Source organism: Rhipicephalus microplus, chromosome 6 (genome assembly GCF_043290135.1).
Source record: "Rhipicephalus microplus isolate Deutch F79 chromosome 6, USDA_Rmic, whole genome shotgun sequence".
Lineage (NCBI taxonomy): Eukaryota > Metazoa > Arthropoda > Arachnida > Ixodida > Ixodidae > Rhipicephalus > Rhipicephalus microplus.
The window spans coordinates 166,047,832-166,067,587 of NC_134705.1; the positions used below are offsets into that span (position 1 = coordinate 166,047,832).

At 48.1% G+C, this 19,756-nt stretch overlaps 1 protein-coding gene across 1 annotated transcript in view; it reads right to left on the bottom strand.

Moving 5' to 3' along the window:
- The window catches only part of LOC119168346 (sodium-dependent dicarboxylate transporter SdcS), a 37,282-nt gene that overhangs the window by 12,103 nt on the left and 5,423 nt on the right, over positions 1 to 19,756 (bottom strand). The window contains exons 3-7 of the mRNA XM_075866951.1: positions 7,694 to 7,756; positions 6,426 to 6,492; positions 4,361 to 4,480; positions 1,692 to 1,808; positions 606 to 686 (exon numbers count right to left, since the gene is read on the bottom strand). Of these exons, the coding sequence (XP_075723066.1) occupies positions 606 to 686; positions 1,692 to 1,808; positions 4,361 to 4,480; positions 6,426 to 6,492; positions 7,694 to 7,756 (448 nt within the window). The remainder of the gene's footprint in view (positions 1 to 605; positions 687 to 1,691; positions 1,809 to 4,360; positions 4,481 to 6,425; positions 6,493 to 7,693; positions 7,757 to 19,756) is intronic.

The window sequence follows — 19,756 nt, forward strand, 5'->3', positions numbered from 1 at the left end:
TGTAGCACAAATTGAAAATATTGAAAATAGCATCGTTATAAGTACCATTCAAAGCGTGCAGCTTAAAACCTGGACGTCAACTAGCAAAAAGATTCAGCGACGAGCAAGGACAACTTAAACATGCTGCGAAGCGAATCTCCGTGGTCTGTGTATACTAAGAGGGCGCATCGGACCTGCACACGCAATACGCATTACGCATTCTACTCCGTGCACCTGTGGGCAGGCACCCTTTGTATAGAAGCCGTAGAAGGCCAGGGCCAAGCCTTCAAGTTCATGCTGTTTCTAGAGGATTACCGATATTTTTGCGATTTTTTTTTGTCTGCACTGCTTGCCTCAAAGCAAGAAACACAATTAGACCGCAGTCACATTTAGCGCCGCAAGGCGATGCATGATAGACGACAAGGCACCGCGCTTCCTTCAAGTAACGTGACGTCACTTCATTGCGTAACACACCTTTTATATGCAAAAAAAGACGGTTCAGATCTTCTGTCGTCTTGTTGAGCTAAAAGTTACAGTAGATAAGCACGAACCAGCTCATCAAAACATGGTCTTAGACACAAAGAGCGTAGTTCTACAAATTATATCTAAGAGAGAAAGTTACTCACGTAAGCTTGCCCAAGAACTTTCGTTTCTTCTTGATGATTTCGGTGATGACGTTAAGGGTGTCGCTGTCTTCCTGGATATCGCTGCATGAACGAGGCGCAAGGAGCGGCATGCTAATGTAATGTTCGTTCTGACGCTCTTACATGAGGTAAGCCTAATTATCCCCTTAATACCCCTAATAAACGAAAAGCTTTAACTGCAGTTATGCTTAACCGTAGTTTGCAGGCTCAACCACAGTTAACAAAGACTAGGCTTGTAATTTCTCAACTGGTTCTGTTAGGCTATTGGCGGAGGCAGATATTTTTTCAGGAGGGGGGAGGGGAGGCTCACGAAGTGGGGGTCAGGCAGGCAGATGTGGTCGAGTGTCGTTTTTGGAATATGTATACCATGGCGAACGAAAAAAAATTTAGGTTGAGCAAGGGACCGGTGTGCCAACCCGGTTTCATTTGGGCACGCCCCCACGCTTCTGCATATTCAGCGTTCGCAACAATAAGAGGCTGCTAGACACGTACAATGCGAAAGGAGGTTCATTCGCCTGAAGAAACGAGCAGCGATATGGCTGCACTCTCTCGTTACTTCTTCAGAGAACCGAAATGCAGCAGCTATATCTGTTGTTTGCCATGCTCCTCAGCGAGTCTCCTTTTCACACCCAGAGTTTTTACTGACTATTGTCCAGTGACTGAATTTGCGTTCGCCAAAATTCTTCAAACAACAAGTATTCCTGCCGAGAGGGTCGTAGCCCGAGGGTGGCACACCACACCCGTGTGCTCCTTCTTCGCTCGAATATATTTTTTGCCATGGTATACAGAGCGCAAAATGACCATTTCAAGGCGTTTTTTTTTTTCCTGAGATCAAAATGCCGCCCCCCCTCGAAAACAATTCTTCTGGCTGTCTATAGTATAGTACTTGCACCGGTTTACTGCTGATACACTGGCAACTTGTCCGCCATCTCGTGAGGGCGAACACGGTTAGAACACTAACTGCGATTACATTCGTTAGCTTAACCGCAGTCAAGGCTGCCCGTGTGATAGGGATAAAAGCGTGGCGGAGAACACGAGTAAAGTGTCGTCCATGCCGGACACACTCACTAGGAGCGCAGGAAGAGGTAGTAGGTGATGAATGCGCACAGCAGGACGGACACGGCGGCCACGGGAAGACCCAGCAGCGTCCACGACAGCGCAGTCACGGCGTCGTAGCCGTACGTGCTGCGGGGAAGCCAGGAATGAGAAAACTCACCCACAAACGCCCACTAATCCACGCTTCTTCAATAAGCCAGCAACAAGATAACGACTCGAAATCACCCGATAATACTCGTATTTTTTTATGTCAGCAATAGGAAAACGGCTCAAGAGCAATCACTAATTCGCGCTTTTTAACAAGCCAGCAATAAAAAAAAGATTGGGGAACACCAACTAGATAGATAGATAGATAGATAGATAGATAGATAGATAGATAGATAGATAGATAGATAGATAGATAGATTGATAGATAGATAGATAGATAGATAGATAGATAGATAGATAGATAGATAGATAGATAGATAGATAGACAGACAGATAGATTAATAGATAGATAGATAGATAGATAGATAGATAGATAGATAGATAGATAGATAGATAGATAGATAGATAGATAGATAGATAGATAGATAGATAGATAGATACGGTCAAACTCGCCGAAGTTCAATGAGAAATGCTTCGCGTTTAAAAAGGCGAAGTATAGACAAGCCGTGTAAAGCTTACGAAGGAACGAAGCTTGTTGATATTAGTGTTTAACGTGGCCTTCTTGGCTGAAGTTATGTCTTTCCTCTGCGCAAACAAATTAACTATAAAACCGAAACACATGCCGACCCATACCAGGCGAGAAAGTCCCAACTCCAGCGCCATAGCTAAAGTGCAAAGCTGGCTGTGGCATGCACGGTACAAGCGCCGGCCTTTTGTCCCTCGTGCTCGGCTCGCGCAAGACTAGGCGCGGCGGCTGCGTGGACTATCTCCGTCGGTGAATGCGGCTGATAAGCAACGGCGCGCGATAAGCAACAACGCGGAGAGCAGTGTCTTTTTTTCGACACCTTTGTTTCACCACGAGGTGAACATTTCATGAATAGTCACTAATCACAACTACATCTCTGCGTCCGCCTGAATGATGCGTCCTGTGCGTCCGTCTTTCCTGCGTGAAACTAGCCATACTTCATCTGCCTGCGAAAATCGACCGCGGCCTCTCCATTTTCCAGACCCTTAAATGACGATAGGTTCTCTGTATGAAGAATATTCATTCCGCCTTCAGACTCGATCGGCATACGGTTCAAGTCTACGTATTTTTGTCAGTTAATGTTTTTTAGTACGACTCGATATTATAGTAGCTGGCGTTTTCCCTCAAATTGCGATACGATTACGAAAGACGCCGTAGGCAGTGCTCGACAGCTGAGCCGAGATCGCGGGAAAGAATGCCGGCCGCGGTGACATCATTTTAGGTGGAAGCGAAAATGCTCGAGATCCGTGTCCTAGCTTGGCTATAGGTGAACGTTAAAGAATCCCAGGTGGTTGAAATTTCCGGAGCCGTCTAGTGCAGTGTTCTTCAAAATATCGTGGTTTTGCGACCGTTTAACCACCGCGAATACTTCATAAAAATTGCCCGCAGCTTCCTTCGGGGGAACACTGAGGAGGATGCGGAGCATATAATTGGTTAGCGGGGTGTTAAAGTGCGACTTACTTGGGTCGATGGCTAAATTGGTTAACGTGGTTGTGAAATGGGGTGTTAAATTCCGACTTACTTGGGTCGCTGGCTAAATTGGTTAACGTGGTTGTAGGAGGGGTGTTAAATGAGTGAACACGTACGACACGTATCCCGTTTTCGAAAGTCCGGGTCCTCTTGTCGACGCTTACGTTTCAAAGCGGCCGAATCCGGTGCTGCTGCTCGACGCTGACGTCTCTCAGCGGCTTCACGTTCTCTAAGTTGAGCATCTTCCGCTCGACGCCGACGTTTACGTTCGGCGTCGCGAGTTCTTCTCCGCGCTGCCTTGTCTTCGGACGACGACTTGGTTGCGGTTCCGCCAACACTTTGGCCGGCGCTGGTCGAAGGGACGTCGATCATTGCGACCTCGGACGTTGACGCGCCGTACAAACCAACCGACGAGCGGCAACTGAGCGAGCGAGCACCGACCTTGAGTATATATACAGCGCGACGGCGCATGTACTGTCAGCTGTCGAATGTTCGAGAAGGGGGAGAAGCGCAACGGCGCATGCGCGCGCGTCAGCTGCCGATGTTCTCGAAGCGCGACGGCGCATGCGCGCTACATTATACAGCTAGCGAATGTTCGTGAAAAGGAGAAGCGCACGCGGTGTGTAGAGGAGGAAGGGTGCACAGATGGTGGAGGAGTGAAGCGCGCGCGGTGTGTAGAGGAGGAACGGATGCACAGATGGTGGAAGAAGGAGGAGGAAGCTTGCGGACGGCGCCGCACTACAAGCCTCGAGTATTAGATGCTCCGCATCTAAAAATCATGCTCATTCTACGTTTATGCGTGTGATAATCAAAAATATGCAATTATTTTTATTACAGTTGCCCTTACATCTAAACAGTTTACGTGCGCTTTAGCGGGCACAGCTATTCTTGACAAAAAGCGGCTCGACCGTGGTTCAATATAAAGTCCCTGCCGCTGTCGACAACTAGGGCCATTCCACGAAAAATGCGCGAATTTTACAAGTTTTTAGGGCACATCATCTGAGACATCCTTTATGTACGAAGCAGGGATGCGGCTCACAAGTGAAAGTAGTCCCGGAGGTAGAGGCCCGACGTGCTTCCCAGGATTGTGGCCATGCAACCGACGGCGCTGGTGTGCGCCACGTTGATCAGCAGGGCCTTCTTGATCTTGTGAAACCGGCTACAAAGATGAGCATGACGATGAGAGAAGATTCGCAATAAAAAACAGCTGACAAAAGAAAAATGAAGATGAACGTAAATATTGTCGATGTGATGGAAGACCAGAAGTAATTCAGTTATGAAGGAAAAGAAGGTGACGCAAAAAGGAAAGTCACGTATTACAAACAAAGAAATCGAAGAAAGGTAGATGAAGCAACAACAAAAAAAGTTGACGGCAGGTAAAAGCTAGAGGTCCGTGTACTGTGCGATGTCAGCACGCGTTTCAGAACACCAGGTGGTGGAAATTTTCGAAGGCCTCCACAATGGCGTCTTACATAATCATATCGTGATTCTGAGACGTAAAACTGAGATATTATTATTATTATTATTATTATTATTATTATTATTATTATTATTATTATTATTATTATTATTATTATTGATTGATTTGTGGGGTTTAACGTCCCAAAACCACTATATGATTATGAGAGACACCGTAGTGAAGGGCTCCGGAAATTTCGACCACCTGGGGTTCTTTAACGTGCACCCAAATCGGAGTACACGGGCCTACAACATTTCCGCCTCCATCGAAAATGCAGCCGCCGCAGCCGGGAATCGAACCCGCGACCTGCAGGTCAGCAGCCAAGTACCTTAGCCACTAGACCACCGCGGCGGGGCATTATTATTATTATTATTATTATTATTATAATTATTATTATTATTATTATTATAAACGTTGACGACACGCATGAAACAAAAACGAATTTCCCAATACGATTATTAGATATACGCCCCAAGTTGAATTGAAAGAAGAAAGAACATGAACGCGAGAGAACGAAATAAGAACAAGAACATGAAAGAGTGTAAAGAAAGCATATGAAGCGAAAACCAAGACTTTCGAAGAACAAAATGAGGAATGACACACCACACAGACTAAATTCACCCCCCCCCCCCACTTCTGTGAATGTTCGTTTTTGTTTCAGTTTCAGTATGCATACCCGCAAGCATACAAATGCATACACTATCAAGGGTTAAGTACAGCTGCACCTCCTCTGCTCCCCCCACCCCGAAAAGAAAATCAAGAATAGAAGAAATCTGGCTGCACCTCCGAGAAGTGTTTCCTTACGTCTGTACGCCAGGGCGGTGCAAGATCTGCTAGAGCCTGAACGTGAACTGTGAAGCAACTACTCTAACCTGCCCTTTTGCTTAGCATTCAGTCAAGTATTTTTTTATATAAACGGACAAATATTATGTCTTACTTGGTTAGTTTGTGTAAACTACATAAGAAAGTGCGTTTTGCTGCGTAAGTGTATGACTTGCCGTAGCATTGGCAGCGCTGAACGGTAGCGGTTAGATGGAAGAACGGTTAAAGGGGCCCTGCAATACTTTTTTGAGCAAGGTCAGAAAACGCTGCCGATGGGTAGAAGAGGCTGCCGACAACACGCGAGCCAAATATTATAGCACAGCACGCCGCCTGGAATTCACAATATATTATCAAAATCAGCTAAAATAGCTTTTTTTTTTCTCAAAAACTCACGGAAAATAAGCCCAGGAAGCCCATCTGTCAGCCATCGGCTGATTTGAACATGGCGCGCTCAGTTGTTACAGAGATCACCGCGAGAGGCCGCCACTTGTCCACGCGTGCGCACGCGATCGCACTGAGAAAGCCGCGTATTCAAAGAAAAAAAAAGTGCTCGAGGTCACGAGGCGCGAGTTACGTTTTTTGTTTACCCCTCCCATCCCTCCCTGCTCTACTTCAAGCGCTTCCGTCGGGACGACAGAAGAGAGAATGTGATTGCAGCGTGTGACAAATCTTTGTAACTCCGCTGGTACTGGGCAGATTCTTGAAATTTTTGCGGCGTTCAATATGTGAGGTAATACACTCTTCCAGTGAATTAATTTCATGGTTACTCCAAAAAAATGTTTCATGACCTCTTTAAGTGAATGAGCCACGATAAAGGACTCACTGCGCTTCCAGAAGGAATACCTTGGCCGTGTTTCGGTGTCTCAGTATGGGGCTCTTCTTCGGTGCGTCTGCAGAAACGAGAAGATCGAATTACATGAACAATGACGGCAGCACGTATACAAGGCGGCATCCAACAATAGACCCCATACACTGTTCACCAGTGGAACATGTAGTGGCACTCTCTAAAAAAATTTTACCTGTTGCGTAGTGCATTTTTTTTATTCGACAAGAAGAGCGAATACAGCATTCGAATAACTTAACACGACTTTACTGCCTGACCCCATTTACGTAATGCAGAGTGTAAGCGAGTGGATTTATGATAGAGTGCCTTGATGCGCTCGTTTTTCTCTGCTCACTTCACTTGATGACGTGACGCCACGCCCTCTTTCTATGAAGAGAAAGGGCACGCAGATTGGCGTAGCTGGGTGGCGTCCTCTCTCTCTCCACAGGGAGAGGGCACGGCGCCGCGTCATAAAGCCACTCGCTGACACGCTGCGACGCGTCCGTGTGGTCAGGCTCTTGTGCACTGCGCCTTTACATTCTGGCAAAGATCTGCGTACAATACATACATATATATATATATATATATATATATATATATATATATATATAAATATATATATATATATATATATATATATATATATATATATATATATATATATATATATATATATATATATATATATATATATATATATATATGTTCATCACGAGAGCCCATAAAAGCGGCTGCATTGTATCATACCTACTTATTCTTACGAAGGCCGTGCCACGGCCGAAACATTAGTAAAGGCAATTTCCTTTTCAAGTGTGCTATCTCCAAGTTCATTCAATATATACATCAAGCGAGTATCTTCTGTGGATCCAGTGATAAATACAAATTGGCTTGAGCAGACAAACGTACGAAAACTTTTATTATTCCTACGTTTCGGCCGGGGTCCGGCCTTCGTCAGGGACATTTTTCCTGATGATTTTTTCCTGGCGAAGGCCGGACCCCGGCCGAAACGTATATATATATATATATATATATATATATATATATATATATATATATATATATATATATATATATATATATATAAACCTCAACCACCGTACAGACATGCTGCAAAAAGTTTTGCTTCTGATTGTTTGAGGTGACTTTTTGACTTTTACTCTTCGAACGCAGTTACCGCAAGCACACATATCTCGCCATACGTCTGTATATATATGATAGCGAAACAATCACACTGGTCCGTACAAAAAAATGGCACATATGCGACTTACTGGGATCCTCATTTTCCTCGATCTCCGGTATGACAGCGTCCATGCTAACGATGTATCTCGGATCTACGTCAAACGAGAAGGGGAAAAAAATAGCAGAATGACAGTAAAATAGTTACAACACACAAAATGCTGGAGCTCGATTTGTTGTCAGGTTACGCGTAATTCCGAAGGTAATTATCACCCACCGGTGACAATGGCGAACAGCAGCAACACACCATGCATCGCGCACAAAACGCGCATTGCGCACAAAATTACGACCTACTTTCAATGAATGGTTAATGAATTCTTTTCCTCGATTAACCATCAATTGCTCGGCACCTTAGCTACTAACCAGCGAGTCGTTATGGATGACAGCTTTTTTTTTGTCGGTTAACTCGCATAATTTGGGGGACGCGCATTGAAAGGTGGTTTTGCATGCCGAGACAACGACATCGCGCCAAGGCATGCTTTCGTGTAGGTCTGCAGAAATTTCAACAACCAGGAGTTCTGCAGCGGCGGATGTTGCAGAATGGCTTGAACAGTTTACACTAGTATGCAGTTTATGCAGTTTCAGCTTTTAAAGAAATAGAGCCCGGGTTCTCTTTGCTTGTAGGAAAGATAGAAAACGCAACAGCGTAAAGGTTTTACAAACCACCTCTGTCCGGGTATATAGTTAATACAGTTGGTGCTAATAGCGATAGACAACGTATCATGTAAAGCCAAACACTAGGTGATGGCAGTGGTGGAGCCTTGGAGTGTCACACCACTCGTGCCCCCCTCCCCTTTCACCAAAATTTGTTTCGCCATAACATACAGAGCACCAAATGACCATTGGCCTGCCCGGCCCCCAGAGAGGAGACGCTCTAGGTGCCGACAAGTGCGGACGCGCGAAGATCGGCTCCTGCTTTCAAGAATGCTTTCCTATGGTATTCACGAATTTGTCGCCGAGTTTTCAGTCCCATTGTGTGCCTAAGTTCTCAAGAAATCAGCAGATACCACCTTTGTGCTGGTGAGTGGACTTTTAAACCATTTTGGGGCATTTTTACACGGCAACGCCACCGGGGAATTTAAGCCTAACAACCAAGGAGGCGATTGTCGCCGATGCGCCGACCCGGCGCCAACGTGACTCAACGCTCTGCGCGTTCCAGGACCTGCAACTGAGAATGGAATACCATGTAGATGGAGAAGACATCTCTCCAGAGGATTGCACGGAAGATATGGGTTGGAAGGAAGCCGAAACGAGACGCTCAAGGAATAAGCAAGCCGCGGTTAGCATTCCTGCTGCCAAGGGTTCGACCAAGGCTGGCGTTGCGGGAGACGCTCGAGCCAGTCGTAGTAGGTATGATACAAAGCATACAATTGTGCAAGCTGGACGCATGCCACCACTACCCCAAGGACTTCATCAAAATTGTGCTACGACCACGTGGAGGAATAAATATCTCGAGAATTGGCACTGGAGCCGTGGCAGACGCGATAGTACTGGCGGCCGGCATCAAAGAGGAGGAGGCCATGCAGTACATTATCTGTTCCAACTTGCAGCAGAACATTATGGTGGCAAGCACTCCGGACCAAGACAAAGCTTCAAGATACCTCAAGGTCAAGCAAATTGACATTGGAGGCAAAGTTTTCGAGGTTAGCGCGTACGCCACGGCACCCCACGATACTTTTAAAGGAGTGATTCGCGGGATCCCCGTAAGCGATACTCAGGACATTTTGACCCGAAAGATTATGAACGCGAACAGCCAAGAGAATCAAGGACACTGGGACAATCATCATAGCGTTCGAAGGACACAAGGTGCCCAGATTCGTGAGATAAGGACTTTCACTTTTGCAGTGCTCCCTTTACCGCAAGAACATCGATATTTGTTACGTCTGTGTAAAGCTGGGACAGCGGTGTGACGTCTGTCCGAACCCAGCTGAAACCATCTGCAGATTGGATTGGATTGGATAAACTTTTATTTGGTCCTCCAAAACACAGATCACTGTGTTGCGGGCAGCTCCCACGTGGGGACTGAGATGCCAAGCTCCTCAGCCGCCTCGCGGGCTTGGTGGACAGCCCAGAGCTGATCTGCCAAGGATGAGCTGCGGATTGCCGCCTCCCATCTGGCAGAGGTGATGTGCGATAAATGAGCAAATTTGGTGCACTGCCAGAGCATGTGTTCTAATGAAGCTATTTTCCCACAATGTGGACAGAGATTACTTGGGTATAGGTCAGGGTACATGATGTGTAACATTTTCAAAGTAGGGTACATCCGCGTTTGCAAAAGCCTTAATGTAAGTGCTTGGGGCCGGGTTAGATTTTTGTGAGGTGGAGGGAAAATCCTTCTAGACAAGTAGAAATGTTTAGTGAGCTCGTTATATGTTGTAAGAATTTCCCGGTTATCCCCTTCACCGGTAGAACGCATCCCCGGGGAGGCGCAGTTGGAGAGTTCTCGCGCCGCCTCATGTGCTATTTCGTTGAGATTGGGAGGGGAATCGTTGATTTGTCCAAGGTGAGCTGGGAACCAACTCAGAAGATGATGTGTTATGTTCTTGCCTTGTAGTATTTTCAGCGTTTGTTCACAGACCGTCCCCTTGGCGAACGCCCGTAGTGCTGCCATGGAATCACTGTAGACCACTTCAATGTTATCTATCTTGAGTGCTAAGGCGATGGCCACTTGTTCCGCAATGATTGGGTCTTTCGTCCTGACCGTCGCTGAGTTGACGACATGGCCAGCCCCATCGACTACCACTGCCACAAACGCTTTCCCATTGGCGTAGGAAGCCGCGTCAACAAATACGACCCCTCGTTCCTCGTTTGAGACTTGACGAAGTATAGTCCTGGCCCTCGCTACTCTTCTTCCGACGTTGTGTTCTGGATGCATGTTTCTCGGTATAGGAGATACCGTGATAGTCTCCCTGATGTTGTCAGGGATATCATTGTAATTGCGTCTGATTGCTATTGGGTTTTGGCCCAGCTCCTGCAGGATCATTCTCCCCGACCTTGTAGTAGATAACCTTGCAAACTGTGCTCTCTCTTGGGCTTCTGCTATTTCTTCGAGCGTGTTGTGTATGCCAAGCTCAAGCAGACGCTCGGTGCTGGTATGTATGGGTAGGCCCAGGACCTTCTTGATAACTTTCCTGAGGAGCACATTCAGTGTCTCGGACTCTGCTCTTGACCAGTTGTGCATTGCTGCCTCGTATGTGAAGTGACTTAGAACAAACGCATGCATCAACCTGATGAGGTTATCTTCCTTGATCCCATTTCTTTTGTTGGCCACTCTGCGTATGAGGTGCACCGCACTGTCTGTTTTCCGAGTTAACTTGGCTATAGATTTGCTGTTGGCGCCGGTAGACTCTATCAGCATTCCCAGGACTTTGATGGAGTCGACCCTCTGGATGGCATCCCCTTGATTTGTACGGAGATGGATGTCTACCTGGTTTAACGGCTTCCATCCCCTGGGCTTTGGTCCCCGGCGTGCAGTCCGATAAAGCAAAAGTTCTGACTTACTCGAGGAGCACTTGAGCCCGGAAGGGCGAAGGTAGTCTTCTACGGTGTCAATCGCCTCTTGCAGAGCGCTCTCAATCTGCCCCTCGCTTCCACCTGTGCACCAGATGGTAATGTCATCTGCGTAGATGCTGTGCTTCAATCCTTCAATGCTCGATAATTTCTTTGACAGTCCAATCATGGCAATGTTGAACAGCATTGGTGAAATCACTGCCCCTTGTGGCGTGCCCCTTGCTTCTAGTTCGATTTCTGCGGTCTCGATATCTGCAATCTTCATCACGGCTTTCCGATCTGTAAGAAAGGACCATACGTAGTCATAGAAGGCTTTCCCTAGACCAAGCTTGGAAATTGCTTCGAGTATGAATGAGTGGTGGATGTTGTCAAACGCTTTTTCTAGATCTAGGCACAGAATGGCTCTCACGTCTCTGGTTTCATTGTCAATGACCTGGTGTTTGATAAGCTTCAATGCATCTTGTGTGGATAGCCCTGCCCTGAATCCAACCATATTGTGTGTATATATGTTGTTATCTTCCAAGTACTTGTTTATCCTGTGCAGTATGGCATGTTCTGCGACCTTGCCGATACATGATGTCAAGGATATTGGCCTCATGTTGTCCAAGTTAGGGGGCTTTCCTGGCTTAGGAATAAGGATCGTGCTGGCCAGCTTCCACTGCTCTGGCACCCTGCCTTCTTTCCATGCTGAATTGATCATATCCCTCAGGGTTTCAATTGAATCGTCATCAAGGTTACGCAGGGCCTTGTTTGATATACCGTCCGGGCCAGGGGCCGACCTGCCGTTGAGATCATGCAAGGCTCTTCTGATCTCCTCGATGTTAAAGTCGCCCTCAAGACCTGGATTTGGCGTGCCCTGGTACTGTCTACTTGGTGGTGCCAATCCTCTTTTGATTGGGAGGTACTTATGCACGAGCTGCTGGACAACTTGCTGTTCTGTAGTGCGCCCTATCTCTTTATGCAAAATTCGAGCGATAACATGCTTTTGATTTGTTTTGGTGGTGTTTTCGTTGAGGAGATGCTTTAACATATTCCATGTCTTGCCATTGCGCATCTGACCATCGACGGAGTTGCAGATTTCGTCCCATTGCTGCCTCGATAGTGCGCGACAATGTTCCTCGACTGATCTGTTTACCTCAGCTATCTTCTTCCTCAGTCTTCGGTTCAGGCGCTGACCCTTCCAACGGTTCAGTAGTGCTTGCTTTGCCTCAAGAAGATGAGCAAGCCGGCTATCCATTCTTTCAACCGGAAGATCTGTGGTAATGGTGGAGGAGACGGATTTGATGTCATCTTTAATCTGTTTGACCCACTGCTCCAAGCCTTGTCTGTGGCCATCTTGTTCCCTTTCCATCCTTATCTTCCTGAACTTATCCCAGTCTGTGAAGTGGAATTCTCTCTGCTTTTTACGCTCCACGGAGAAGGTAGTGGCAAGAATGCAGTGGTCACTCCCTAGGTCTACAGCAAGGTTCATCCACTGGGCCTTCTTGATGTTCCTTACAAATGTAAGGTCCGGGGTGGAATCCCTGCAGCAAGATGTACCAAGCCTTGTTGGTAGGCTGGGGTCTGTGATTAGGGTGAGATCAAGTTCACTGGCACTTTGCCAAAGTCGATTTCCTTTCCCAGTGTTGTACTTGTAACCCCATGTATGATGAGGGGCGTTGAAATCACCTGCTATGACGAGTGGACATTCCCCGGCGATATTAACAGCTTTCTTTAGAACCGTCTTGAACCCTTGCTTTTGTTCCTTTGGACTGCTGTATATATTAAGAATGAAAATGCTCTGACGGTTGCTGGTACCCGGCACGATCTCTACCAAGACGTGTTCCAATCGGCCTGCTTCTATCTTGAGGTCATGGGTTACGTGCGTTAGTTTGTTGCATACGAAGGTGCAGACTCCCCTCCCTTCAGTATCCCCTATTACAGGCCGGAATCCAGGCAACGTTGCTTGCGGTGAAAGGGTCTCTTGTAATAATATAATATGAGGCTTTTCTTGGCTGCTCCTGATATACTGCTGTAGGGCTGCCTTTTTTTTTAAGGTAACCTCTACAGTTCCATTGCCAGATACGAAATGCTTCACGTAGTGCTGCCATCATGGTTATTACATGGACGGCCAGAGCCTGATGCTGCACCTGTCGACAGGTTTGGTACTACTAGTATTGGTGGCCGAAGGGGTGAGTTTGATGCATGAGGAGGCCTTGCTGTATTGTGCAGATAAGCTTCGGCCATTGTAAGGCGCAAAGTATTATGCTCTTCCAGTGCCGCCACGCTTGACTGTAGTCTACCCATCTGCTCGCTAAGACTGGCTACTACTTTGCTGAGCGTGTCAAACACCTCTTTCATATCTGACATGGTCGTTTGGTTGGCTTCCACGTTTTCTGCCATGACTGCCCTCTTTTTCGCGGTTCTCGAGTCCCCCACGTTTTCAGCCACAGGGACATCAACTGGCCGAGGCATTGGCTGTGAAGATTGCGCGCTGGTTAGCTTAGTGAGAAGAATTTTTATTTCCTTTAACTCAGCTGATAGCCTCTCATTTGATTTTGTAAGTCTCGCGTTTTCTTGCTCTAGCTGTGCAATTCTATCATGCTCTGGCAGCTTACCTGTCATCACCTCTGCCCCGCCGTTGCGCACTCGCTCAGCCCAGCTGCCTTTCGATGTAACTGCAGGCGTCCTCCCCGGGTGTGAAGCCGTGATCTCGAACTGAACGCCAGGTAGCTGGCCATTCGGGTGCCGCCCAGGCTGATCCCGACCCTGATGGTGACCTTGAGAACTCGAGCGCCCCCGTGATTGGGAGCGGGCCTTGGGTCTAGAACCTCTTCTGGAACGCGACCTCCCCCTGGAGTGGGGCCGCCTTTCCTGTTCTTGTGTAGTCTGGATGCTCTGGGTCCCGTAGGCTGGAATAAGCTGCTTGTCATTGATGTCTGGACTCGATGTGATTGATGCGTCCCGGGCTTCTGCGGCTGCTCGCGATCTTTCCCAACGTCTGCGTCTGACGACGTATGGCACTAAGAACCTGTTCTTGCACTCCTTATCTGCCGTGGGATGGTGACCGTCGCACAGCCTGCATCTTGGATTGCACTGGTGCAGGCTATCTGGGTTCTTGATTTCGCAGCCTCTGCAGATTGTTTCAGCTGGGTTCGGACAAACGTCAGCCCGATGTCCCAGCTTTCCGCAGACGTAACAAATATCGATGTTCTTGCGGTAAAGGGAGCACTGCAAAAGTGAAGGTCCATATCTCACGAATCTGGGCACCTTGTGTCCTTCGAACGCTATGATGATTGTCCCGGTGTTCTTGATTCTCTTGGCCTGCAGCGCGAGCGGGTTGTTCGCGTTCACAATCTTTCGGGTCAAAATGTCCTGAGTATCGCTTACGGGGATCCCGCGAATCACTCCTTTACAAGTGTCGTGGGGTGCCGCGGCGTACGCGCTAACCTCGAAAACTTTGCCTCCAATGTCAATTTGCTTGACCTTGAGGTATCTTGAAGCTCTGTCTTGGTCCGGAGTGCTTGCCACCATAATGTTCTGCTGCAAGTTGGAACAGATGATGTCCTGCATGGCCTCTTCCTCTTTGACGCCGGCCGCCAGTACTATCGCGTCTGCCACGGCTCCAGTGCCAATTCTCGAGATATTTAATCCTCCACGTGGTCGTAGCACAATTTTGCTGAAGTCCTTAGGTAGTGGCGGCATGCGTCCAGCTCGCACGATTGTATGCTTGGTGTCATACCTACTACGACTGGCTCGAGCGTCTCCCGCAACGCCGGCCTCGGTCGAACCCTTGGCAGCAGGAACGCTAACCGCGGCTTGCTTATTCCTTGAGCGTCTCGTTTCGGCTTCCTTCCAACCCATTTCTTCCGTGCAATCCTCTGGAGAGATGTCCTCTCCATCTACTTGGTATTCCATTCTCAGTTGCAGATACTGGAACGCGCAGAGCGTTGAGTCGCGTTGGCGCCGGGCCGGCGCATCGGCGACAATCGCCTCCTTGGTTAGGCCTAAATCCCCCGGTGGCGTTGCTGTGTAAAAATGTCCCAAAAAACGGTTTAAAAGTCCACTCACCGGCACAAAGGTGGTATCTGCTGATTTCTTAAGAACTTAGGCACACGATGAGAGTAAAAACTCGGCGACAAATTCGTGAATACCACAGGAAAGCATTCTTGAAAGCAGGAGCCGATCTTCGCGCGTCCGCACTGGTCGGCACCTAGAGCGTCTCTCACCATCTGCAGAGGCTGCGAGAAAAAGAACCCAGATATCCTGCATCAGTGCAATCCAAGATGCAGGCTGTGCGACGGTCACCATCCCACGGCAAACAAAGAGTGCAAGAACAGGTTTTTAGTGCCATGCGTCGTCAGACGCAGACGTTGGGAAAGATCGCGAGCAGCCGCAGAAGCCCGGGACGCATCAATCACATCGAGTCCAGACATCAACGACAAGCAGCTTATTCTAGCCTACGGGACCCAGAGCATCCAGACTACACAAGAACAGGAAAGGCGGCCCCACTTCAGGGGGAGGTCGCGTTCCGGAAGAAGTTCTAGGCCCAAGGCCCGCTGCCAATCACGGGGGCGCTCGAGTTCTCAAGGTCACCATCAGGGTCGGGATCAGCCTGGGCGGCACCGGAATGGCCAGCTGCCTGGCGTTCAGTTCGAGATCACGGCTTCACACCCGGGGAGGACGCCCGCAGTTACATCGAAAGGCAGCTGGGCTAAGCGAGTGCGCAACGGCGCGGCAGAGGTGATGACAGGTAAGCTGCCAGAGCATGATAGAATTGCACAGCTAGAGCAAGAAAACGCGAGACTTACAAAATCGAATGAGAGGCTATCAGCTGAGTTAAATGAAATAAAAATTCTTCTCACTAACCTAACCAGCGTGCAGTCTTCACAGCCATTGCCTCAGCCAGTTGATGTCCCTGTGGCTGAAAACGAGGGGGGCTCGTGAACCTCAAAAAAGAGGGAAGTCATGGCAGATCCTAGGAAGCTAACCAAACGACCATGTCAGACATGAAAGAGGTCTTTGACACGCTCAGCAAAGTAGTAGCCAGTCTTAGCGAGCAGATGGGTAGACTACAGTCAAGCGTGGCGGCACTGGAAGAGCATAATACTTTGCGCCTTACAATGGTCGAAGCTTATCTGCACAATACAGCAAGGCCTCCTCATGCATCAAACTCACCCCTTCGGCCACCAATACTAGTAGTACCAAACCTGTCGACAGGTGCAGCATCAGGCTCTGGCCGTCCATGTAATAACCATGATGGCAGCACTACGTGAAGCATTTCGTATCTGGCAATGGAACTGTAGAGGTTACCTTAAAAAAAAAGGCAGCCCTACAGCAGTATATCAGGAGCAGCCAAGAAAAGCCTCATATTATATTATTACAAGAGACCCTTTCACCGCAAGCAACGTTGCCTAGATTGCGGCCTGTAATAGGGGATACTGAAGGAAGGGGAGTCTGCACCTTCGTATGCAACAAACTAACGCACCTAACCCACGACCTCAAGATAGAAGCAGGCCGGTTGGAACACGTCATGGTTCGAACACCTCATGGATCGTGCCAGGTACCAGCAATCGTCAGAGCATTTTTATTCTTAATATATACAACAGTCCAAAGGAACAAAAGCAAGGGTTCAAAACGGTTCTAAAGAAAGCTGTTAATATCGCCGGGGAATGTCCACTCGTCATAGCAGGTGATTTCAATGCCCCTCATCATACATGGGGTTACAAGTACCACACTGGGAAAGGAAATTGACTTTGAGAAAGTGCCAGTGAACTTGGTCTCACACTAATCACAGACCCCAGCCTACCAACAAGGCTTGGTACATCTTGCTGCAGGGATTCCACCCGGACCTCACATTTGTAAGGAACATCAAGAAAGCCCAGTGGACGAACCTTGCTGTAGACCTCGGGACTGACCACTGGATTCTTGCCACTACCTTCTCCGTGGAGCGTATAAAGCAGATAGAATTCCACTTCACTGACTGGGATAAGTTCAGGAAGATAAGGATGGAAAGGGAACAAGATGGCCACAGACAAGGCTTGGAGCAGTGGGTGAAACAGATTAAAGATGACATCAAATCCGTCTCCTCCACCATTACAACAGATTTTCCGGTTGAAAGAATGGATAGCCGGCTCGCTCATCTTCTTGAGGCCAAGCAAGCACTACTGAACCGTTGGAAGGGTCAGCGCCTGAACCGAAAACTGAGGAAGAAGATAGCTGAGGTAAACAGATCAGTCGAGGAACATTGTCGCGCACTATCCAGGCAGCAATGGGACGAAATATGCAACTTCGTCGATGATCAGATGCGCAGTGGCAAGACATGGAATATGTTAAAGCATCTCCTCAACGAAAACACCACCAAAACAAATCAAAAGCATGTTATCGCTCGAATTTCGCACAAAGAGATAGGGCGAACTACACAATAGCAAGTTGTGCAGCGGCTCGTGCATAAGTACCTCCCAATCAAAAGAGGATTGGCAACACCAAGTAGACAGTACCAGGGCAGGCCCAATCCAGATCTTGAGGGCGACTTCAACATTGAGGAGATCAGAAGAGCCTTGCATGATCTCAACGGCAGGTCGGCCCCTGGCCCGGATGGTATATCAAACAAGGCCCTTCGTAACCTTCATGACGATTCAATTGAAACCCTGACGGATATGATCAACGCAGCATGGAAAGAAGGCAGGGTGCCAGAGCAGTGGAAGCTGGCCAGGACGATCCTTATTCCTAACCCTGAAAAGCTCCCTAACTTGGACAACATGAGGCCAATATCCTTGACATCATGTATCTGCAAGGTTGCAGAACATGCCATACTGCACAGGATAAACAAGTACCTCGAAGATAACGACATATATACATACAATTCAGGGCAGGGCTATCCACACAAGATGCTTTGAAGCTTATCAAACACCGGGTCATCGACAACAAAACCAGAGACGTGAGAGCCATGGATTTCTCTTCCTAGATCTAGAAAAAGCATTTGACAACGTCCACCACTCATTCATACTCGAAGGAATTTCCGAGCTTGGTCTGCGGAAAGCCTTCTATGACTACGTATGGTCCTTTCTTACAGATTGGAAAGCCGTGATGAAGATGGCAGATATTCAGACCACAGCAATCGATCTAGAAGCAAGGGGCACGCCGCAAGGGGCAGTGATTTCACCAAGGCTGTTCAATATTGCCATAATTGGACAGTCAAAGAAATTATCGAGGTTCGAATCCCGGCTGCGGCGGCTGCATTTCCGATGGAGGCGGAAATGTTGTAGGCCCGTGTGCTCAGATTTGGGTGCACGTTAAAGAACCCCCGGTGGTCTAAATTTCCGGAGCCCTCCACTACGGCGTCTCTAATAATCATATAGTGGTTTTGGGACGTTAAACCCCACATATCAATCAAAGAAATTATCGAGCATTGAAGGATTGAAGCACAGCATCTACGCAGATGACATTACCATCTGGTGCACAGGTGGAAACGAGGGGCAGATTGAGAGCGCCCTGCAAGAGGCGATTGGCACCGTAGAAGAGTACCTTCGTCTTTTTGGGCTCAAGTGCTCCTCGAGTAAATCAGAACTTTTACTGTATCGGACCGCACGCCGGGGACCGAAGCCCAGGGGATGGAAGCCGTTAAACCAGATAGACATCCACCTCCGTAAAAATCCAGGGGATGCCATCCAGAGGGTCGACTTCATCAAAGTCCTGGGCATGCTGATAGAGTCTACCGGCGCCAACAGCAACTCTATAGCCAAGTTAACTTGGAAAACAGACAGTGCGGTGCACCTCATACGCAGAGTGGCCAACAAAAGAAATGGGATCAAGGAAGACAACCTCATAAGGTTGATGCATGCGTTTGTTCTAAGCCACTTCACGTACGAGGCAGCAATGCACAACTGGTCAAGAGCAGAGTCCGAGACAGTGAATGCGCTCCTCAGGAAAGTTATCAAGAAGGTCCTAGGCCTACCCATACATACCAGCACCGAGCGTCTGCTTAAGCTTGGCATTCACAACACGCTCGAAGAAATGGCAGAAGTCCAAGAGAGAGCACAGTTTGCAAGGTTATCTACAACAAGGTCGGGGAAAATGATCCCGCAGGAGCTGGGCCAACACCCAATGGCAAGCAGACACAATTACAATAATATCCCCGACAACATCAGGGAGAATATCACGCTGTCTCCTATACCAAGAAACATGCATGCAGAACACAACGTCGGAAGAAGAGTATCGAGGGCCAGGACTATACTTTGTCAAGTCTCAAACGAGGAACGAGGGGTCGTATTTGTTGACGCGGCTTCCTACGCCAATGGGAAAGCGTTTGTGGCAGTGGTGGTCGATGGGGCTGGCCATGTTGTCAACTCAGCGACGGTCAGGACGAAAGACCCAATCATTGCGGAACAGGTGGCCATCGCCTTAGCACTCAAGATGGATAACATTAAAATCGTCTACAGTGATTCCATGGCAGCACTACGGGCGTTCGCCAAGGGGACGATCTCTGAACAAATGCTGAGAATACTGCAAGGCAAGAACATAACGCATCATCTTCCGAGTTGGTTCCCAGCTCACCTTGGGCAAATCAACGGTTCCCCTACAAATCTCAACGAAGCAGCACACGA